Below are 25,107 nucleotides of genomic sequence, written 5' to 3' on the forward strand. Positions count from 1 at the left end.
CCACATTGCCATACTAAAATCTTCTACCTAACGGTGCCATGAACAAATGAGGAAGAAAAAGCACATACAACCAACATCCCTGAAGAGACCACCCTGCCTCCAAGAAATCCTTGCCTCAAGTAATGAATATCCCAACCCCTTGTTAACAACTGTCAATAAAAGATAGAGACCCAAACCCAGGGATGTAGCTCTCCTTTGACCTCTCCTGCTTTCACATCTCAAGAGTGTACTATTTTAAATTTTTTTTAATCTTCATTTATTTTTGAGAGAGAGAGACAGCATGTGAGCAGGGGAAGAGCAGAGAGAGAGGGGAGATACAGAATCCAAAGCAGGCTCCAGGCTCTGCGCTGTCAGCACAGAGCCCAATGCGGGGTTCGAACTCATGAACCGTGAGATCATGACCTGAGCCGAAGTCGGAGGCTTAACTGACTGAGCCACCTAGGTGCTCTGTCAAGAGTGTACTCTCACTTTAATAAACTTTCCTGCTTGTACTGCTAATGAGCTATGTTGTGTCTGTCCTTGAATTTTCTTTTTTTTTTTTAATTTTTTTAATGTTTATTCATTTTTGAGAGAGCGCGTGCACGTGCGCACGCATGCGAGCATGAGTGGGGGAGTGGGGGAGGGGCAGAGACAGAGAGGGAGACACAGAATGGGAAGCAGGCTCCAGGTTCTGAGCTATCAGCACCAAACCCGTTGGGGGGCTCGAACCCACAGACTGTGAGATCATGACCTGAGCCGAAGTTGGCCGCTTAACCAACTGAGCCATGCAGGCGCCCCTGTCCTTGAATTCTTTCTCATGATGAGACCAAGAGCTTCTGGTGGCATCTTTTGGATGGACTGGGTAAAGGCCTTAGGACCCAAGGTCTCCTCATTTCTCACCAGGAACAAAATCACAATAATAGTTCTGAAGCAAGATCACTGTCAAATGTTAAAATTAGGGAAATATTTTATAAGACATTTGATCTGATTGAGGAAAAGCCCTTAAGATGTGCTACAAAGCATGGCTTTGTTTATGACAGAAGATAAAATGAACTAGGAGAGCCACACAAGCAGAAAGGAGTGTATTAATCATATGCCATATATAAATTTTGCTTGTTTTTTTTCAGTTTTCATTTGTTCCTTTATAATTTTACATATATTTATTATTTTCCATTTGTATTTCTTTTGTAAAATGAAGGCAAACACTAAATATTCTTTTTTTTTTTTTTTTGGTCTGCATACTGGATAACCAACTGATGAATAGTAACTTTCAATCACTAGGGGAAAATACGGTCTCAGGTGTGAATTTCAAAGTCAACTAAAGCTAAAATACAAACATGCGGGTCCTATCATGAGTAAAGTGATATGACATACCAAAAGTTTAACAGTCTTCAATCTTTAATGGATTTATTTTTAACGAATAAAACATTAAGTTACTTGTTTATTTGGTTATTCTTAATTAACACATTTATTATGTATATTCCATCAATCTTTATGCACGTTGCAATCTGTTACTATTGAAAAAGATCATTGTAGAGAGCAAATGGGGTCACTCATGTCAAGCAGTGACCCATGTCAAGCAATGACAAAGCATCCAAGGACACTGTAGCTGATACCAGACATCACTGACACCAGCACCGACTGACAACACCCAGAAACGAAAACCAGCAGAACCAGAAGAGGCCTACAAAACCCCAAGACTGATTAAAGTCCTTTAAAAGGGCAAGACTTTTGCAGGGAACTGTCAGACTCTCCAGACGCTGACCCTTTTATGTCTGACCACATTGAAAACGCAACCGCCGTCAGAGTTTCTGCCAACTGAAATCTGAACATAATAGATATGCTCCACTGCTTGAATTGTGCCTAGAGCTGACCTGGCCCAGACCAAGGCCTCATCTCAACTGCATGTTCATGGACTGACTTTGCATTTTGGTTCCTCTATTTACTACCCCTTGTTGTATATATTGTTTGTTTTATGACTTTGTATTGTGCTTTGCTTTGGGTGACTTGTATGAAGCCAAGTTAAATGTGTACTGAAATGTCATTGAGTTTGGAATCTGAAACCCGCTTTAACCTTGCTGTATGATTGAATAAAGCTGGTATTATGGAAAACACAATCATGTAAACACCTTTATAGTGTGCTGGCATCATTGACATGAAAACAGATTCTGCTAAAAGTTTTGAAAGCACATAAATTGTTATGCTAACTGGAGATGTATTATTGTTTAAAAGTGTATTTCTTCTGGGAAAAAAGTGTATTTCTTTTGGAAACTGTACTTTGCATAGTGCCCTTCAGAAATCCATGCACACCCGGAACCTATACATAGGGCATTATTTGGAAACAGGGTCTTTGCAGAGATAACTGACAGAGAGCAGACTATACCACCCCAAAACATGTCTCTCTTGTGTAGGATTATTTTGAGCTTTTTCTTTTTTAAGAAATAGCAAAAGTAAAGCTCTGAAAACTGAGAAGACAATTTTTCTAAGACATCTACATTTATAAGGGAAATCTCTATTTGTAAGGGTGTCTCTGTACCTTTCTGTATCAGAAAGTGGGGGATGATCAAATCTCTGGAAATTCTTATCAAATGAGAAGGTGGCAATTCAAATCTACATAACAACCATACCCTCTATTATCCTGCTTTGCCTAGTCCCTCTCCACTCCAGAACATCATCTTCTGTCTTTAACTGAAGAAGTTAGTTAAAGTGGTGTCATTGGGCCATTCTAAAGAGTCATTTAGTTTTCCTGAATCTCTCCCATGTATTCAGGTGGTATACATGTTATTAAATTTGTTTGTTTTTCTTCTGTTAACCTGTCTTTTATTACAACATGGTCTCAGCCAAGAATCTAGAAGAGTAGAGGGAAAAGTATCTTTCCACCCCTACATAATCAAGTTAAGATGAGGTCATATACATTAAAGCAATTTTCCATGGATCTTAATGTAATAACAGTTTCCCAATAATATATAATTTGAAATAATATTTTGGCCTACATGTAAACATCATATAAATATTATTGCGACAATGTTTGTAATCAAACAAGCATATTTATGGCACATCCTTCAAGTTCTTGACTTTTATCATTAATAGATTACTATACTTTGAGCTTAAAATAGCTGGTCTCTTTGAACAGTGTCTTCCTACAGTGTGTGCATTCAGTACTACTTAGTCACATACCTTAAAAAAACCTCACGTTTCCCAAAGAAACAGTAAAAATATTGTAAAATTTTTCTTCAGAATCTCTAGCAAGAAGATTATTAAATAACCCTAATTTCCATTTAATTTTAACTATTTATATGACTTATGGAATTCCAGAACCAAGTAGCAAAAGAGGACTTCAACTACTTCCACTTTAACTTCAAACTTTCTAACTGATGAAATTCTTCTTTCCAGCTTATCTCTTAACTCACACAAAGGCCCTGTGGGCGAAGCAGTCTTGCGGGGAACCAAAACTAACCCCTCAAGCAATAAGAACTGCCCTGAGCCAGCACTACTCTGCATGAATGGCCCCAAGACAATGATTGATTTCAATTGACTGCTTACCTGCACTTATCCACCCACTTTTGCCCACATTTCCCTGGCATAAATCTAGAAGTATTTTTGGCACTTTGGAGACAGACTAGTGGATGCTAGTCCACTATCTTCCTGGTGTTGGGCTCGGTGAAATAAATTCATTTCTTGTTTCACCACTATTCACTTGTTTGCTTTTGGATTTTGTCAGTGGTGAGTGGTCAAACTTGGTCTGTTTGGGAGCCCTGGAGCCAGGTGCCCATGTACCCTTGCACTCTGGCTGCACTAGAAACTAAATAGAAGTCTCAAAGAACCAATATAAATGGAATATTATAGATGTCTTTTCAGATCAATGCAATGAACAACAAGATGATGTGTAGGGTGAAGTCTATTGCTTATACTTGACGTGAGAAAAGGAATCTAAGATTTCTGAGATAATATAGAATTCCCACCCATTGCTGTAAGAAGTGAAAATTATGCACACATACAGAGTCTTTGTCTCTGTATTTTCAAAACCTAAGCTTGAGACCAACACATAATAAACATCTATAAAGTTATTATTGAATGAATAAATGATAATGATTCTAATCATGGTCAGGTTTTCTATGTCATCATTCGGTCGAAAGATGTAAAACCTTAAAGACAAGCCTGACATCTCTTACAGTGTAGAATAATAAAGACTTCAGCTCCAGTCTAAAACATTGCAGTTCTTTTTTTTTTTTCAATATATGAAGTTTATTGTCAAATTGGTTTCCATACAACACCCAGTGCTCATCCCAAAAGGTGCCCTCCTCAATACCCATCACCCACCCTCCCCTCCCTCCCACCCCCCATCAACCCTCAGTTTGTTCTCAGTTTTTAAGAGTCTCTTACGCTTTGGCTCTCTCCCACTCTAACCGCCTTTTTTTTTTTCCTTCCCCTCCCCCATGGGTTTCTGTTAAGTTTCTCAGGATCCACCTAAGAGTGAAAACATATGATATCTGTCTTTCTCTGTATGGCTTATTTCACTTAGCATCACACTCTCCAGTTCCATCCATGTTGCTACAAAGGGCCATATTCCATTCTTTCTCATTGCCACGTAGTAGTCCATTGTGTATATAAACCACAATTTCTTTATCCATTCATCAGTTGATGGGCATTTAGGCTCTTTCCATAATTTGGCTATTGTTGAGAGTGCTGCTATAAACATTGGGGTACAAGTGCCCCTGTGCATCAGTATTCCTGTATCCCTTGGGTAAATTCCTAGCAGTGCTATGGCTGCTGGGTCATAGGGTAGGTCTATTTTTAATTTTCTGAGGAACCTCCACACTGTTTTCCAGAGTGGCTGCACCAATTTGCATTCCCACCGACAGTGCAAGAGGGTTCCCGTTTCTCCACATCCTTTCCAGCATCTATAGTCTCCTGATTTGTTCATTTTGGCCACTCTGACTGGCGTGAGGTGATATCTGAGTGTGGTTTTGATTTGCATTTCCCTGATGAGAAGCGACGTTCAGCATCTTTTCATATGCCTGTTGGCCATCCGGATGTTCTCTTTAGAGAGGTGTCTACTCATGTTTTCTGCCCATTTCTTCACTGGGTTATTTGTTTTTCGGGTGTGGAGTTTGGTGAGCTCTTTACAGATTTTGGATACAAGCCTTTTGTCCAATATGTCATTTGCAAATATCTTTTCCCATTCCTAAAACATTGCAATTCTTAATAGTTTCGTCAGATTAGAGAAAAAAGTCACCCGTTCACAATTTAATCTGTTGCCATTATGAAACTGCTATTCTCTGTTACTTGATTACGTTTCTTCTCCTTGTGCAGTTATGGATTATTATAAACATTTCAGACCATTATCACTGAAATATTCTATTCTAAATTTTATACTATTTGAACTATTGTTTAATGCTGGTGTCTTGAGGACACCAAACTCCATGGTACTTTTCATTTATTCATTCAACGAATCCCCCACCTCCATTGTGAAGACAGCAGATAAAATTATGACTAGCCTGAATAACATTTCCAAGATCATATCATATTGTCCACCAGCTTGTAAAGACATTACGTGAGCCTTCATTTTAACATAACTTATTTCATTTCAAATGTTAAGATAATATTTCTTTAGGTAGCAATACACAAGTTATCTTGGGGCTTCAGATCCTTAGAGAAATGTGAGTTGATATATAGAAATTAGTTGATGTATGTCCTTTTTGTAAAAATTGTACAGTGGATCCCAGAATTATTCTTTATTATCAGTATTTTGTGTATTTGCTTACAAATAGAAGATGACATACAGGAAACAGTTTGCAAAGACCTTTGAAAAATACCAAAATACTTACATTTAAACAAATTAAAGAAGCTATTAGAAATGGCATTGTCTAGGGGCACCTGGGTGGCTCAGTTGGTTAAGCAATGACTTTGGCTCAGGTCATGATCTCATGGTTCGTGGGTTCCAGCCCTGCGATGGGCTCTGTGCTGACAGCTCAAAGCCTGGAGCCTGCTTTGGAGTCTGTGTCTCCCTCTCTCTCTGCCCCTCCCCCACTTGTGCTCTGTCTCTCTCTCTCAAAAATAAATAAAATGCAAAAAAAAAAAAAAAATTTAAAGAAATGGCATTGTCCAAACCAGGCATATTTACCATACTTATCATAAAAGTAAGTATGTCTTTAATATTTTCTCTCAGGAATACAATTTTGCTTTAATAAGATAAATTTATGCTTTGTACAAGTAATGTCAATTATGCATAATGCTATAAATGAATAAAATTAAACCACACAAATTAATAGGAAATATAAAATTGAAGAACATTTTTTAAAAAGTTATTTATTTATTTTAAGAGAGAGACAGACAAACAGACCATGAGCAGGGGAGGGGCCTGACTCAGGGCTCCATCCCAGGAACTGTGAGATCATGATCTGAGCTGAACAAAGAGTCAGACACTCAACCAACTGAGCCACCTACGTGCCCCTAAAAGAAAAACATTTTTAAAATGCTACAATTTGAGAGTTTTGTGTGACATTATATTGTGTTCATTATAACATAAATATTTTGTGACTGATAGGACTACATGGTGTTTTGTGTTCTTATATAGAAATCTTTTAATAACTATTTTCATATAGTCTATATCAGACACCAAGTAATCATTTTTGTACAAGATTCAAAATAATTCATTTCATGTGTTAACACTAAACAGATATATTTTATGTTTTACTTTTGCACAATGTGAATTTTATATAGTGAAGGTTAGCATCTATTACACAAAGGCAGAAGCCAAAAACATACGTATCTGTGACCACAACGAGGATAGATGATGGAAAGTAGAAATAATTCCCTCCCAGCAATTTTGTAGGTAAAGCACTATAGTAATATCATTAACATATTAAATTGATTGGTAATCGTGAGTAAATATCAATCCTTTTAACAGCTCTGAAACCTCTGATGGATATAGAAAACAAATGAGACATTACAGACTTAACCAAACTGTCTGGGCAGTTAAGCTTTTCTTTTTTTTTTTTTTTTTTTTTTTTGAATGTTTTTTTATTTTTGAGAGAGAGACAGAGTGTGAGTGGGGGAGGGGCAGAGAGAGAGGGAGACACAGAATCTGAAGCAGGCTCCAGGCTCCAAGTTGTCAGCACAGAGCCCGACGCGGGGCTCAAACTCACAAACTGTGAGATCACGACCTGAGCCGAAGTCGGACATGCAACCAACTGAGCCACCCAGGCACCCCCAGTTAAACTTTTCTTAAGATGATCTTAGAGGATAGCATCAGTCCCAGAATGGAAAGACCCTTTCCCTGAGGAGAAGCACAGGTCCCATCACACCAGGTCCCTGAAGTTTGGAGTTTTAAAAGGCAGCAGGCCCAGCTAGTGTAGAGCTCAAGGTGTGTTGCATTGCTCCAGGCAGGCAAGTGACCCAGATACAGTGTGAATTCAGCGATCTAAAAAATGCCTGGGACGCCACAGAGGAAACAATTCACTCCTCTGAAACTGCAAGCAGTTTCACTGCTTAATAATTCACTCCCTGAGAGCAGCAAGCATGGACTCCCCTCACTAGGAACCAAGGAGCAGGCTGGTGCCAGTTCCCTCCCCCACCCCTCAGCAAAAACCAACTTCAGTAAACAGCACAGCACCAATACTGGCAACTCAACCTGCTTACACCAAGTCCCAAGTCACTGTGATCCACCAGGACTGCTTTTCTAGGCCCAGTCTGCCTTAGGATGAGCACAACAGGCCCCTCCACAAGAAAACCAGCACAAACCACCACATCGCCACATCTACTGACCACAGAGTTGTGCAAAGTTTCAGCTTTAGTGGAAATACTGTGTGGTCTCTTTTAGCAAGCAGATCAGAGCACACCTACTTAAAACTCACCACCCTCTGGCCAAGGTCCAAATACTTCCCACTGCACGCAAGGAGAAACTCTGCAGAGAACTGACCTGAGGGATAGAGCAGCCATAACACAACAGCAGAGTGCACGAAGCATACACCAGAGACACTTTCTGAAGGATCAGGCCTGGGCAATATATGACATCTTCTTCATAAAACCATTCCTCTCAGGAGCAGGAAACATAAAAAGGCTTTTCTAACTCATAGAAGACAGATGCCTAAAGAAAATGCCAAGACTGACGAATTCCTCCAAAAAGAAAGAACAACAAAAGATCATGGCCATGGATGAAATTGAAACATGTAAGTAATATACAACATCCAGAATTTACAGCAACAAGGATAAGGGTACTAGTTGTCCTTGAGAAAAGCATAGAAGACACCAGCGAATCCCTTACCACAGAGATAAAAAAAAAAAAGCTAAAGGGGCGCCTGGGTGGCGCAGTCGGTTAGGCGTCCGACTTCAGCCAGGTCACGATCTCGCGGTCCGTGAGTTCGAGCCCCGCGTCGGGCTCTGGGCTGATGGCTCAGAGCCTGGAGCCTGTTTCCGATTCTGTGTCTCCCTCTCTCTCTGCCCCTCCCCCGTTCATGCTCTGTCTCTCTCTGTCCCAAAAATAAATAAATGTTGAAAAAAAAAAAAAAAAAAAAAAAAAAAAGCTAAAGACTAATTAGGCCAAAATGAAAAATGCAACAACTGAGATTCAAAACCAGCTGAACGTGATGACCACAAGGATGGAAGAAGTAGAGAAATGAATAAGTGATATAGAAGATAGAATTATGGAAAATAATGAGCTTCACAAGGGGGGAAACAAAAATTTGGATAAGTAAAGTAGACTTAGGGAGCTCAGTGATACCATCAAGGGTAATAACATTCATATTATAGCAGTCCCAGAAGAATAAGAGAGGGAAAAGGGGGCAGAACATTTACTAGAGGAAATTATAGCTGAAACCTTCCCTCATCTGGGGAGGGTAACAAATATCCAAATCCAGGAGGCATGGAGAACTCCCATCAAAATCAACAAAATCAGGCCAACACCAAGACATACTGTAAATTTGCAAAATATAGAGATAAAGAAAAAGTCTTAAAAACAGTAAGACAGAAGTCCCTATCTTATAAGGGAAGACCCATAAGGTTAGCAGCAGACCTCTCCACAGAAACATGGCAGGCTGGAAGGGAGTGGCATGATATATTCAAAGTGCTGAATGGGAAAAAAAAATCTACAGCCAAGAATACTCTATCCAGCAAGACCATTATTCAGAATAGAAGGAGAGATAAAGAGTTTCCCGGACAAAAAAAAAAAAAAATAATAATAACACTAAAGGAGTTCATGACCACTACACCAGTTCTGCAAGAAATACTAAAGGGGACACTGAGAGGAAAAGAAAGACCAAAAGCAACAAGGACTATAAAGGAACAAAGAAAACCTCCAGAAACAATGACAAAACAAATAACAAAATGGCACTAAATTCGTATCTATCAATAATCCCTCTGAATGTGGGAGCCCTGGGTGGCTCAGTTGGTTAAGTGTCTGCCTTCCTACGAGGTCTTGATCTCAACAGTTTCTGAGTTCGAGCCCCACATTGGGCTCTCTGCTGTGCACAATCCGCTTCGGCTTCAGATCCTCTACCCACCTCTCTACCTCTCCCCTGCTCTCTTTCTCTCTCAAAAAAAAAAAAAAAAAAAAAAAGAAAAGAAAAAAAGAACAATCACTCTGAATGCAAATGGACTAACTGCTCCAATCAAAAGACTTAGGGTGTCAGAGTAGATTAAAAAACAAGACCCATCTATATGCTGCCTACAAGAGATTCATTTTAGATCTAAGGACACCTGCAGATTGAAAGGGAGGGGACAGAGAAACATTTATCATGCAAACAGATGTAAAAAGGAAACCAGGGTAGTCATATGTATATCACATAAACTAGATTATAAACCAAAGACTAACAAGAGATGACGCAGGGCACTATAATAAAGGGGTCTATCTAACAAGAAGATCTAAATATTTAGATCTTAAATATTTATGCTCCCAAATTGGAACACCCGAATATTTAAACCAATTCATAACAAACATAAAGGAACTAATTGATAATAATACAATAATAGTAGAGGACTTTAACACCCCAATTACATCAATGGGCAGATCATCTAGATAGAAAATCAACAGGGAAAGAATGGCTTTGAATGACACACCAAACGAGATGGACTGAACACATATATTCAGAACATTTCATTCTAAAGCAGAATACACATTCTCTTCAAGTGCACATGGGACATTGTCCAGAATAGATCACATACTGGATCGCAAATCAGGTCTCAATAAGTACAAAAAGATTGAGATAATACCATGCATATTTTCAGACCACAATGCTGTGAAACTTGAAGTCAACCACAAGAAAGAAATTGGAAAGACCTAAATACATGGAGGTTAAAGAACATTCTACTAAAGAATAAAGGGGTCGGGGTGCCTGGCTGGCTCAGTCACTTAAATATCTGACTCTTTTGAGAGACAGAGACAGAGTGTGAGCAGGGGAGGGGCAGAGAGAGAGAGAAAGACACAGAATCTGCAGAGGCTCCAGGCTGAGCTGTCAGCACAGAGCCCGACGCAGCGCTCAAACTCATAAGCCGTGAGATCATGACCTGAGCTGAAGTCGGATGCTTAACCGGCTGAGCCACCCAGGAGCCCTATATCTGACACTTAATATTGGCTCAGGTCATGATTTCATAGTTCATTAGATCAAGCCTCCATGCTGACAGAGCAGAGCTTCATTGGGATTCTCTCTCGCTCTTTCTCTGCTTCTCTCTCTCCCTCCAAATTAATAAATAATCTTTAAAAGAATGAATGGGCCAGCCAAGAAATTAGAGAAGAAATGTTAAAAATAAATGGAAACAAATGAAAATGAACACACGACAGTCCAAAACCTTTGAGATGCAGCAAAAGTGGTCCTAAGAGGGAAGTATATGGCAATACGGGTCTTCCTCAAGAAGGAGAAAAATCTCAAACAAGCAACCTAACCTTACACCTATCAGAGATAGAAAATAAACAACCAATGAAGCCTGAAGCCAGCAGCTGAAGGGAAATAATAAATATTAAACCAGAAAAAAATGATATAGAAAAAAAATAGAACAGATCAATGAAACCAAGAGCTGCTTCTTTGAAAAATTAATAAAACTGATAAACCTTTAGCCAGATTCATCCAAAAAAAGGACTGAAGTAAAGAAAGTCACAAATGAAAGAGCAGAAATCACTACCAACAGAAATAGAAACAATTTTAAGAGAATATTATGAAAACTACATGCCGACAAAATGAACTTGAAAAAAAATGGATAAATTCCTAAAAACATATAAATTACCAAAAATTCAACAAAAATAGAAAAGTTGACCAGACTGATAACCAGCAAAGAAATTGAATCAGTATTCCATTATCTCTCAACTAACAAAAGTCCAGAGCCAAATGGCTTCACAGATGAATTCTACAAAACATTTAAAGATGAGTAAATACCTATTTTTCTAAAATTATTCCAAAAACTAGAAATGGAAACAAAACTTCCAAATTTACTCTGTGAGGATTTTTCAGCCATATATTTGGCTTAAAGAAAATAAAAATCTGTATGAGAAACCATACAATGATTACAGAGTTTGTTCTCTTGGGCATCTCAGATGACCCAAAGCTTCAGGTTAACTTTATTTATGGCTTATGTATTAAATGTCACCAGAAACCTAACCACCATTAACAGAATGTCACCTTGACAAAATTTCATCTCAAGATTACTATGTATTACTTCCTGAGGAATTTCTGCTTCTTAGAAATTACATTCACCAGTGTGTCTATCCCCAGATTTGGGGGGACGATCATTACTAAAGTCAAGACATTGCCTATAACAATTGTTTAGCTCAGCTACTTTACTTCACCTTCATGGGTATGTCAGAGATTTTTCTTCTCAGGGCCACGTCTTTTGATCACTACATTGCCATCTGCAGGCCTCTTCATTTCACCACCATGAACAAGAAAATCTGCACCCTGCTGGTCTTTGGGTCATGGCTGGGAGAATTCCTTACCATTTTCCCACCACTCATGCTCATCCTCCAGCTAGATTTCTGTGCTGCCAATGTAATCGATCATTTCTCCTGTGACTATTTCCCCATTTTACAACTCTCGTGCTCAGATACATGGCTTTTGGAGATGATTGGCTTTTACTTTGCTTTTGTTACTCTGCTCTTCACATTGGCATTCGTGATTCTTTCCTACATGTGCATTCTTAGCACCATTCTGAGAATCCCGTCTGCTACTCAGAGGAAAAAGGCTTTCTCCACATGTTCCTCTCACTTGATTGTCATTTCCATCTCTTATGGGAGCTGTATATTCATGTATGTCAAGCCTTCAGCAAAAGAAAGAGCATCACTGACCAAAGGGGTAGCTATTCTCAACACCTCAATTGCCCCTATGTTGAACTCTTTTATTTATACCCTGAGGAACCAGCAAGTAAAACAAGCTTTCCAAAACTTGCTTCATAAAACAGTGTTCTCTAGAAACAAATGAAAGTATGTATTAACAAGAAAGTATGTATTAACATTTGACTTCTACAATATGCTCCCATATCCATCTCACAGATACTTGCAAAGCTGTGCTCATTTGCTTAAGCTTTCTTGTACACTGAAAGTAACTATGGTGTCTTTCAAACTGTCTGTGGGTTCCATTTTCTCATTGATTTACAATTCTAAATAGAAATCCAGTGGCTATAAAATATAAATCATTTTCCTGCTTGCTCTGAATAATAATTTTGTATATTATAATGGCTAAAGGAGTAAACACTGATTTCATCAACTTACTCTTTTTTGTTAATAATATCAGTTTCTTTTGTAAAGTCAAAAATATATGAAATTATATGTAACATCCATATTTTTTGCACACTATCTTCAGTATCTGTCCAGTTCTTCCAACTCATTTAGTTGACTTGAGTGTTTATTTTACTACGTATGATTTGAACATCATATGTCTTCTGTTTTCCAGTTATCCTTAAGGCATGCATTATGTATCTTTTTTAACATATTTTCCTTGTTTATCTGTATTATTTTTAAAAATATTTAACACATGAATATTTAGGCAATTATCACTAAACTTAAGCCACCAGGAAGTTTGATAAAATTTAAGAAAATTTCTTCTATAGAGAACATTTATATTGTGCCGTATGCTGAACTACGTATATCCTCAATCATATCATATTTAATCTTCACAGCTAGATAGTAAATTAGACTAATTACCTCTTTTTTTACAAGTGAGTAAATAGATGCTCAGAAAAGTTACATAAGTTGCCTGCGATCTTCTGCTATAACAGCCAATATCATAACTTGATTTGAAAAACAAAATAGACAAAAACTTGTTTGCTCTTATATACACACACACACATATATACATAAACATATATATATATATATATATATATATATATATATGTAGAGACATCCATATTTTGCATAGCTTTTACTAAGGACCTACACAATCTTACTGGTGTTTTTCACTCACATTTTCTCATTTGGACATGATCATATTATTATAGTCTAGTCCATGTCGGTACTAACTCCTAATATTATACTTGGCATATAAATTAGAACATTAATCAAAATAAGAAATTCTTCAACTGCTGTTGCCAGTGAGAAATAGAATGATCAAGAAAAAATCTAAAGTATTAGCAGTATTACAATACCCAGACTTCTTATTAGAAGTTAGACTAAAAATAATGGAGTTAATGAATAGAATAGTACAATGTAGTAGATTACCAGTTTAAAAAATGGCATTGAGTAGAGATGCATTCAGTAGAGATCTGCATTAGGAATTGAGATATGTGGTTGCTAATCTCTAAAAAACAATGTCAAGGGAAAAAAGTATTGGGGTTATAATTTACAACTGGAAATATCAAAAAGTATAAAAACAAAATAGTATATTTTGTTTTATTATATCAATTAATTCATCCTCAGTTAAAAACAGGAAGTTACTATCTACGTGTGTTGCCAATTGGATATAGTCCATGTGGTATTGTGTTTAAGAAAACAGACTTTAATTTTAGGAAGTCTAAGATCAATTTGGACACTTGCTAGCTGTGTGAATTGGTGGAAGGTATACAATCTGTACCAGCCTCAGTTCTTCATGTGGGAATGTAGAATCAGAGAATAAAAGTTTCATAGCTGTGTTTAAAGGACTAAATGAAATAAATAATAAAAGTCCTTAAGTATCACTGAAATAAATAACGCCTTTGTGAAATCACAACTACCATGAATATCCTTCCCAAAGGATATTTCCAACTAAAAAAATAAAATAAAATAAGTAAAGAGGCTATTCATGTATGTTAGTAAGTGTTACATAAAATATAGAGCATGTTAGTTATATTATTTCAATTAATTCTCAAAAACACTGTTGAGGGGTGCCTGGGTGGCTCAGTTGGATAAGCGTCCCACTTCGGCTCAGATCATGATCTCACAGGTCCTGAGTTAAAGTGTCATGTCAGGCTCTGTGCTGACAGCTCAGAGCCTGGAGCCTGCTTCAGATTCTGTGTCTCCCTCTCTCTCTGCCCCTCCCCCATTCACACTCTGTCTCTCACTCTCTCAAAAATAAATAAAAATTAAAAATTAAAACACTTGAAATTTCAACTCCACGTCAAACAAAGAAAACTGAAGCCTAAAACAATCAAGTAACATCCAAAGTCACAAATTCTATTAAGTGGCTCATTTGCCTTTTCAGTCCATGTGTTCCTAATGGCAAAAGCCATACATGTTCTATGATAATAAACTCACCCTATAATGTCCTAAGCACAAATTAGTAGTAAGTTTAAATGCCATAACTTTATTAACAATTTATTTACTTTTCCTTCCTTGTTCATATTTTAGATAGCTAGTTAACAAACCAAAAGCATGAGCCCTGGGTGTCATATGTAAGACATGCATCACTGGGTTCTATGCCTGAAGCCAAGACTACACTGTATGTTAACTAACTTGAAAATAAAAAAAAGAAAGAAAAGAAAAACAAATAAATAAATAAATAAATAAATCAAAAGCATGAGGTTATATATTGATATTCAGCATAAACTCCTACAGATATGATTAGTACTATTTCTGAAAACATTATTAAATGTGATTTGGTGATCTCTCTTTCCCTTGATCTCTTACTATACACAACTGTATGAATTCTAAAAACTGAATCTGCTCATCTTTAATGAAATGAATAAATGTAAAATATTCTGATTTCTCCAGGGAAATGGTCACTTAAAATAATTATGAAGAGAGTAAAACACATTTCTTATAATTCTTCCAACCACTCAGTGAAGTCCACTGTAGAGATTTTGTTTAATTCAGGCAGAGAGAATGTTTCACATGAACTCTAATTTGTCAAGAATGAATGAGCAGTACCAGAAGTGAATTTCAGTGTAACTATGAAGCTGAACTAGATGTTGCCCATAATTAACTGAATTAATTTCTTTTCCTTTTCTCTAATATATTAAGTGGAACATGAACAACTACTTTATTAAACAATTTAATAAAGGAAAAAGACACAGGATTACATGATCAGTAAAGCAAATTGCTTGGGAGACACTCTCTGAACATGTCATTTAATGAGCTTTAACGAAAGAAGAGATAAATGAGTCAATACATAAGATGAGAAAAACACTTTCAATATTAATGCGTTACTAAGGGAGACTTCCACCCAACACAACAGAAAGAATTATTTAAAATTTTTTTATTTCATTTAAAACACCTGAGATGAAGTGGAACCACTCAAAAGGTCCTCTCTCATGTCGAAGGGACATTATTTGGACTTTGATTCTCATGTATTTTTTTTTTAAACAGAGTCATTTTCTTACCTTGAGCATCAGTGAATTTGCCATTAACGAGTTTATCAGAGGGCCATTGCGAATATTTACTTGATGGTCAAGATTTAGGGAGGGCAGGATATCGAAATGTTTTAAGAACTAAAGCCATGAAGATGCTTTCTAGCCTTATTTGCCAATGTTAAATGTTATTTTTAAAATTCAATTTTAAATACCTCAGTGAATCACAGGAATCCTTAAAAGGCACATCAAACTTAATTGTGATGAAAAGAATGGAAGGAAATGTGTATCTTAACAGAATAAGCCATTACACTTAACTGAAATAAATACAATTAAAATGTATACATTTAATGTATATTTTCATAAAAAGTATGTTATTTTTATTGTATTATTTAATGTACATTTAGTTGGTGAGATAACCACATGAAGTTAAATTATTCCAAGAGATTTTATTTTTATTACTTTGTATTTAAACTTTTTTTTAATGCTTATTGATTTTTGAGACAGACAGAGAGAGTGTGCAAGTGGCAGGGAGGGGCAGAGAGAGGGAGACAGAGAATCTGATGCAGGCTCTACTCAGACAGCAGAGAGCCCAATGGGGGAATCAAACTCACCAACCATGAGGTCATGATCTGAGCTGAAGTCGGGCACTTAACCAACTAAGCCACCCAGGCACCCTTCCAAGAGATTTTAAATGCTGTAACTGGACCAGACATACAAGTGGGATTTAATCTAACAACAACAACAACAACAACAAAAATAGCTTAAAATATCTTAAACTGTTCCTAGGTAGGAATAATATTGTGGATGCTAGGGCTGTTATTCTAATACTGCTGTATGTGCAACATGAGGAAAAGAAGCAAATGAAAATTAACGTGACATTACGATTTTATCTAATGCTATTCATAGCCAGGGCTCTAATCATGAAATAAAGGAAACATAAATGTTTAACAGATAAAAGGGGGGGGGGGCGAGCCTAAAAGTATTGTAGTCTTAAGTTTGAATGATACACTTAAATTACGCTCACAGACATTTTATTTGAAAATAAAATATATGTGTTTGCTGGCCCTCTCCACTGAAAATACCTAGAAAGGATGATCGAAATCATAGTAATTATCACAGCTAGTGCCCAGATTCTTAATGTTCCTAATCAATCCCAGATTTCCTAATCAATGGAAGGAGGACTCTTTAGAGAAATGACTCAGTCCAGTTCTAATACAAAAAACTGTAGCATGAGCCTGGGAACACTTGTCATCCAAGATGGGAAGGAAGGAATCAAAGAGGAAAAGTGTACTGCCCAAAAGGGAAGAGTTTTCCCCCAGCGGATACACTCCAAAGAGATAGTGATCCCAATTTAAATCTCTCTTGAAATGTGTAAGTCAATCACTAATGTGACCTACAACAAAAGCAAAATTTATAAAGCCATGAATTCATAACAATACCCACAAAAAGATACTAGAAAACCAACCCTAACTACAGAATAGATATAAAGTAGGCATTCACCTGGAAAATGACAGATTAAGAACAGAACCGTCTTGCAGTACATAATGAATTAATGATCTAGCCATTGATAAACAAAGCCTGCTAAGAAAAAAAAAAAAAAAAGAAGAAGAAGAAGAAGAAGAAGACAATTAGACATGTATGTCCTGCTAAAAGTTTAAATTCCATCTCTAGAGTAGTCTTACAAAAAAACGTTCCCAAACCTAAACCTGGATTGAGCCTCTAAATCTAACTAGCAACTAGAGGCAGTCATGAAGACGAGCTTGCAATCAAGTGAAGCATGACTTCACATTGCCCTCTATAAATAATAATAGATTTTCTTGTTGCCTATTAGTTGGGCTTTTAGGGTAAAAACAAAATACCATTTAATTACTGCAACAAAACTGATCTATAAGATTATCATATTATATACTTGAAAGTTCCAGAGGGGCGCCTGGGTGGCTCAGTCAGTTAAGTGTCCGACTTCGGCTCAGGTCATGATCTCACAGCTTATGAGTTCAAGCCCTGTGTGGGGCTCTGTGCTGACAGCTCAGAGCCTGGAGCCTGCTTCAGATTCTGTCTCTCTCTCTCTCTCTCTCTCTCTCTGTCCCTCCCCTACTCACGCTCTGTCTCTGTCTCTCAAAAATAAATAAACATTTAAAAATTTTTTTAAATAAATAAATAAAGTTGCTGACAGAGTAAACCTTAAATGTTCTCACCACAAAAAGAAAGGTAAATATACGAGTGATAGCTGTGTTAAGTACGCCTATCCTGGTAATCATTTCATACATACAACTGTATAAAGTCAAAACATTGTACCCTTAAACTTACACAGTGTTACATGTCAATTATATCTCAATAAGACTAAAAAAAAAAAAGTGATTTGGACCAGGGTATCACTCTCTATGACATACAGCCACATCTGCAAAAATTCTCTTTTACTGAGTGCTCCTTTAACTAGGATAAATAAATGAAGTACACATGGTCATAAATTTGAGTTAGGCCTACCTATTTCTTCCATTTTTCTGCCTACTCTGTTCTAATTCCCCTCTTCCAGTAAGTAATTCCCAAACAAATGTGCAGCCCAGCTGTGATTTAGTTCTGCACTAGTGACTGTATTATTTGATTATATAAAATCATTATGTATATTTTACATTAAATGCATGTTTTGTTATTTTATTTAGATATAAAACACATTTAATATTAACTAGCTATGGGGCACCTGGGTGGCTCAGTTGGTTCATCAGTGTAATAGCATTTTTTTTAAATGTGAGTATGATATGTGCATCATAATAGTTATTATTTAATTTAGAATTATGAAATGGCCTTACTTCTCAATGTCTCAACACTAACAAAGCCTAAGAATAAACAACAACAAAAAGGGTATATGTTCAAAAGTTTGTATTTCCAGAAGCTTAAATATAAATTAGATTCTGAGTTTTATTTTTGTAAGAAAGTCGACTTCACAACTTGTATTACTCATGAAATATTAGGTAATTGTGATTAATGGAAGTAATTATTTTATAGAAGACAACATTTCAGGTTCTCTGTGGGATATGAAGGTGAACATAACCATTCTCAAGGGAGATTCACCATAGAGAAGAGCTAAAAGGCTACTGAGAAATGCAAGGCTTCCAGAAATCCCTCATGGTCTCCCATATAGCACAGATCTGGCCTGGCCTTGGCTTTGTTCCCAGGAGATCAACGAACAACTTTCTTTTGAGGTCAAAACAAGTAGACTTGGAAAATTGGAGCTATGAGTGCAACCAGAGGGAAGCCAATTTTAAGAATCTGTCCTCAGAATCCAACGATGTTACATCCCTGTCATTTCTCTCTTTAAATATTGCTTTAAGTTTTTATATCAACATTATTGAAGAGGACTGTCATATTATTTCAATATATTTTTAAGCTTTCTGACATTGTATTTTTATTTCCTGAACTATTTCCTTTGAGTCATCAAAAATAGAGACAAAACAAATCAAATCTGATCAGAGTGAACTTTGCTGAAGTCTGGCAGAGAAGCAATGAGGTGCATTCTAATCTTCACAGCCCAAATTTGACTATTTAAAATTTAAAGGAGTTAACTGTGATAATTTTACAAAACCAAATCTACAGCATAGCACAGCTGGGAATTAACTGAATAGGTTAGTACCAATGGTAGACATTCTTCTTTATGTTTCTGGAATATCCTTATGGACCAGAGGTCTCACGTAAAAGATAAGTGTGAGGCAGAATTACAAGAGAATCAAACACTTTTTCATAAAGCTAAGAGCTCAGAAGGAAGATTCAAACAGAATATAGAACCGACAGAGCTACTAAGATCTGAGGCAACTAGTTACTTTCCCAGTTTGTGCCACAGTGTAATACACAAAATGGATAAATAACGCATGTCCCTTTAAGCTCAAAAGTAAAAATGTTTCCGTATGTACATTTCTAGCAAGTCACAGAAGATGTCAAACATTAATGATTTCAATGGAATTACAAAACAAACCAGTAAGTGAGTATGTTCTGTTAAATAAAATAATTAGGTTATTTATTCAATCATAGAGTAAATACATATGTATTATTACATAATATATAAATATAATATTCTCACATAATATTGATGACCACACCAAAAATATTAATGTAGAAGTAAATTAATAATTAGTAATTTATAACCTATTTTACTTGTTAAGAAAGTTATTAATTGATTATTTATATCATACAAAGTATAATGGTTATTACTTTAACCATTCTAAATTTCACTTTTACCTTGTGATGGAATTAAGATTATCCATTTATGCTTCTAGGTAGTGGCATCCTTTAATAAATACTTGACAGAAAAGAAAGAAAATGCATACTTGTCTTAATTTTTCAAGAAGATTGTAATGATTTGCATAAATTGGACAAAGCAAGAAGCACTGGTTTTATTTACCATCTCTCAATGATGATAAATCATCACTCTCAATGATGTGAGTTACTGTATGAAGATTTTCAAACTTCTGGTACATTTCAAATAAGAAAACTAGTAAATAAAGCAAAACTCACAAATGTGTATGAAAACTAAATGCAGACAATAGAGTTCAATTGAAAATAAGATCAGCATGGATTATAGAACATACTTTAGAATTGTATCGATGATGGTGATATTGATCATCATGAATTATATTTTTCATCTGCTCCCTTTAATACTCTTGCCACCTAAATATCTTTAAGAGAAGAAAAAGGAGAGCGAGACAGACAGAGACAGAGAGACAGAGAGAGAGACAGAGAAATGAACCACACAGTGATCACAGAGTTTGTCCTGCTCGGCCTTTCTGATGATCCTGACCTTCAGATTGTGATTTTCCTCTTCTTATTTATCACATACATATTAAGTGTCACTGGAAACCTGACTATCATCACTCTAACCTTGGTGGACCCTCATCTACAGACACCAATGTATTTCTTCCTCCGAAACTTCTCTTTCTTAGAAATCTCATTTACAACTGTCTGTATTCCTAGATTTCTAGGAGCAATTATCACCAAGGATAAGACTATTTCCTTTAACAATTGTGCAGCCCAACTCTTTTTCCTTATTTTCATGGGGGTGACAGAATTTTACATTCTCACTGCCATGTCCTATGACCGCTACGTTGCCATCTGCAAGCCTCTGCATTACACCGCCATCATGAACAGGAAACTCTGCACCTGGCTTGTGCTCTGTGCGTGGCTCGGAGGGTTCCTGACCATTTTCCCACCCCTCATGCTTCTGCTCCAGCTGGATTACTGTGCTTCCAATGTCATTGATCACTTTGCATGTGACTATTTTCCCCTTTTACAACTGTCTTGTTCAGATACATGGTTTCTAGAAGTCATCGGTTTTTACTTTGCGTTGGTTGCTTTGCTATTCACTCTGGCATTGGTGATTTTATCTTACATGTATATTATCAGAACTATTTTGAGAATCCCATCTGCCAGTCAGAGAAAAAAGGCTTTCTCCACATGTTCCTCTCATATGATTGTCATCTCCATCTCTTATGGAAGCTGTATATTCATGTACGCTAATCCCTCTGCAAAAGAAAGGGCATCACTGACCAAGGGAGTAGCTATTCTCAATACCTCTGTTGCCCCCATGCTGAACCCCTTCATTTACACTCTGAGAAACCAGCAAGTGAAGCAAGCCTTCAAAGATGTGGTCCATAAGGTAGTATTTTCTTCAAATAAATGAAATGTTTATTTTGGCAAACAAAGGACATGCTAAAGAGTAAGTAGGTAAAATCTTAAAATTCCTAAATATCTGTATCCATATGCTTGTTCCCATAGTCTCTTATATGCCACCTTACAGTTAACTTAATGTTTTTCCAGTCCATTTCCACTTCCACACCCAGATTTCCCCAATGCATTGTTTATTCACTTGTTTTAAAATATGGTAAACTTTATTTCTCCTACAAAATTTTTTGGGTATGGATTTCTTTAAGACATACCCTATAACAGAATGTGAAAAACAGTGTTAATTATATTAATAAAAAATCCCTCAAAAACACATATCACATATAACAGCATATCATACTTTGAATGTAGAGTTTCAAAATCAGTGTGTGATTTCTTTTGTGTTTCAAGATATTCATTGGTAATTTCTTAACATTTAAAAATATACACTTCCTATATATCGTATGTTACATTCAGTCCTTAGAAGTAATATGTAGTAGTGAATTACACTTTAAATGTAGAGTTTTATATTTTGTGAAATTTAGTGCATATTATCAAGGAAAATATTGATCATGATATTGAGCACTATTTATAGAATTTCCATGTTCTTTGTTATTTAAATATATATATATATATATATTTGTTAAAAATTCAAAATAAATACGATAAAACTAAAACACATACCACTTTCCTAATTCATTGAGCATAATTTGTCAGTAGTGCATATATTTCTCCAGGGTCGGCTAATGAAAATGTCATTTGTTTGATTGGACCATTTTTCTCTGTTTCTTCACGTTCCTACTACCTTTTTATTGTTATGTACACATTTGAAAACACAACCATCTCTCACAGTCTTGTAAAACCAGATTTGTGCAGAGCAAGACCATCACCATTCAGTCCCCCTAGAGATTCTGGGGGCCTCTCAAGCCTTTTCTAAGGATGTGCATTCTCAGAATTTCACATGGATATTCCTAGTTAGATTTTACTCATTTTTTGCTTTTGATGGAGCTTGTAATTTCTTTCTGAGCTCTGTTTCTGTCTGGGGTAACTCAGGTCCTGGAAGCAACAGCAGGCCATCCAGATCCTTTTTGTTCTCAGCAGCCCATAGTCACCTAGACTATGTCAGGTTCCCTGAGTTAACAAACAAATGTTTTTATTTTACCTTCACTTATTCCTTCTGCAACACTCTTCCTTACTTTATGGAAATCTGACTTTGTGAATTATATTATTTTCCTTCTCTTTAAAGCATTTCTTTTAACATTTCCTTCAAGCTTGGAACACTGACAAAACATACACTTAAGTTTCTGTTTGTCCAAGGAATTCTTTATTTCTTCGGGGTGTTTTTTGTTTGTTTGTTTTCTTCTGTTTTGTTGGATTTTCAATCCTCTGCTTATGTCTGTTTTGTTGGATTTTCAATCCTCTGCTTTCTGTTCTTACATTCCATCTGCTTTATCCAGAAGCGCCCTTATCACATTAATCATAGTTGGTTTAAATTTCCAGCCTAATCATTCTAACACCTCTGTCATGGCTGGTTCTGAATCATTCTCTGCCTCTTCAAAACTTTTTTTTTTTTTCCTTTTTTAAGTCTGTACTGTTTTCTTGACAACCAGACATGATGCACTGGGTGAAAAGAACTGGAGCAAATAGCCTTTAGGGGCTGTGATAGGCATCGAGGGAGGAGAAGCATTCCACAGTCCTATGATTAGGTCTCAGTCTCTTAGTGAGCCTAGGCCTCTGGACTGTGAACTTCCTAAGGGGTTCTCAGTTCTTTCTCCCCAGTTAAGTCAGACAGGAAACTTAGAGTGGGCTAGAGTTGGGTATTTCCCTTGTCCTACGTGGAAGGCTAGAGGACACTGGAGTTGGGTATTTCTCTCCCTGGGTCACTTAAGCTCTGATAGTGTTCCAGCAGGTTAGTCTCTGGCCATCTAAGATTTCTGTTGAGGGCAGGCTCTCTCAACAACAACACAGTGCTCTGGTGCATTTCAAAATGGTTCCTTTTCTCTTGCCCCTGACAGAAGCATGAGGTGATTTTTCTCTGACATTCACTATCTGAACCTGGTTGAGCTCCTGGAAGCATATCTCAAAAATGAGCCGGGGGCCTCATATATCTTGGTCCCCCCAGAGCTTTCAACACTGAGTTTCTTCCCTGAACCTCCACAAATTATCAGTTTACTTCAGGTTTTCCTGTGCTGGCACTGGACCTTGTGGTAGTTTTGGCTCCCAAGTCTCTGTTCCCTTAAACCTTCACTTCTTGTGTTTATCTGTTTGATTTTCAATCTTAAGGACAGTGATTTGCCTTCCCTAAGGATACAAAGAGAGTGGATTTTTCAATCTGTTCATCTTTTTTCCTTATTGTTAGACTTGAGTGGTGATTTGCAACTCCTTACTTGCAGAACTGAAAACTGAAGGTGTCCTCTGTCTTCAAACACATTGTTTTTCCATTTAATCTCACATTTCCATACGTTCGTTTCATGAGTATCGGTGCATATCAAGCCACTCCTTACAGAAACAGAAGGCTCCACATAATGTTTTATTTAATTCTCTAAAAACTTGCAAATTCATTGTTAATCCTATTTTATAAATGAAGAAAGGCCTTTAACAATTTTCCAAGATTGCAACATGAATAAATATCATAGCTTGCATTTGAACCTCTCTCTCTTGGACCTAGGATGCCATTTTAAAAATCTTTCTGGTAAACTGCCTCCCATTGGTGTTCTTGTATATCACAAGCACTTATATATCAATCAAAAAATATTTTTTTGAAAATTTTGAGCCCTAATATAACAAAGTTTTGTATACATGAAAACGTGAGTAGAAATTAAAGAAATCTGTTAAAATAGCTTTTTTAAAAGATATGGTGGTTATGCTGATTAGACGTGATATGAATAATTAGATCACCAGCCCCAAATTACTTCGATCTCCAAATATAATTTTATTAGATATGAGGGTTGAATCAGAATAAATTAGAGTGTTTAACAAGCAAAGAATCACTATTTTGGGGAAACTTTTGATGAACATGTGATTCAACAGAAAGCTTAGAACATGTTGAAAGTGGACTTTTGTACAAATTCATGTTAGAAAAATGACTAAGAAATAATGGGATCAATAGGGCATATGACCTAGTATAATGGAGTAAGTTTGCTGATTAAAAACTGACTTGGTGTAGTAGAAAAAGTTCTGAACTGAGAAACAGGTTACTTTATTTGTATCTGTCACAACATTTTCTCTCATCGGTTTACCCTTGATTTTGGTAATTATAGGCAGTGGGACTCGTATCTATTTTGATTCCATTTTATTCCTAGTGTTTTGTATACTATTTAAAGATAGCAGGGGCGCCTGGGTGGCGCAGTCGGTTAAGCGTCCGACTTCAGCCAGGTCACGATCTCGCGGTCCATGAGTTTGAGCCCCGAGTCAGGCTCTGGGCTGATGGCTCAGAGCCTGGAGCCTGTTTCCGGTTCTGTGTCTCCCTCTCTCTCTGCCCCTCCCCCGTTCATGCTCTGTCTCTCTCTGTCCCAAAAATAAATAAACGTTGAAAAAAAAATTTTTTTTTAAAAAATAATAAAATAAAATAAAGATAGCAGGTCCTGGAAAGATATTTATTGAATGAAAACAAATAGTGCATGAGTCAACAAGCTTCTTTTTTTGCTGTTGCTAAAATGGACAAAAAGGAATCTGAATTGTAAAATCATGACACATTTCCAGATATTATGCTTTCATTAACTACAAAGTTAAACCCAGCACATCTTTCAAATGGGAAAGGACCTTCTGGATTGTAGATCCTTCTCAAGAATT

General features: G+C 36.6%; 1 protein-coding gene and 1 pseudogene across 1 annotated transcript; both read left to right on the forward strand.

The window, feature by feature from the left end:
• Positions 1-11,454: 11,454 nt before the first annotated feature.
• On the forward strand, positions 11,455-12,383 carry LOC125170171 (olfactory receptor 6C3-like; annotated as a pseudogene).
• An 8,015-nt stretch (positions 12,384-20,398) lies between these two features.
• Positions 20,399-21,334, forward strand: LOC125170170 (olfactory receptor 6C3). Its single transcript, XM_047866486.1, has one exon. It carries the CDS (start codon positions 20,399-20,401, stop codon positions 21,332-21,334), a length of 936 nt encoding a protein of 311 aa, XP_047722442.1.
• The last annotated feature ends 3,773 nt before the right edge of the window (positions 21,335-25,107 follow it).

This window comes from Prionailurus viverrinus, chromosome B4 (genome assembly GCF_022837055.1).
Source record: "Prionailurus viverrinus isolate Anna chromosome B4, UM_Priviv_1.0, whole genome shotgun sequence".
Classification (NCBI taxonomy): domain Eukaryota; kingdom Metazoa; phylum Chordata; class Mammalia; order Carnivora; family Felidae; genus Prionailurus; species Prionailurus viverrinus.

What these genes read in the sequence shown, in the direction of transcription:
- LOC125170170 (XM_047866486.1), top strand. Translation starts at nt 20,399, where the DNA reads ATGAACCACACAGTGATCACAGAGTTTGTCCTGCTCGGCCTTTCTGAT.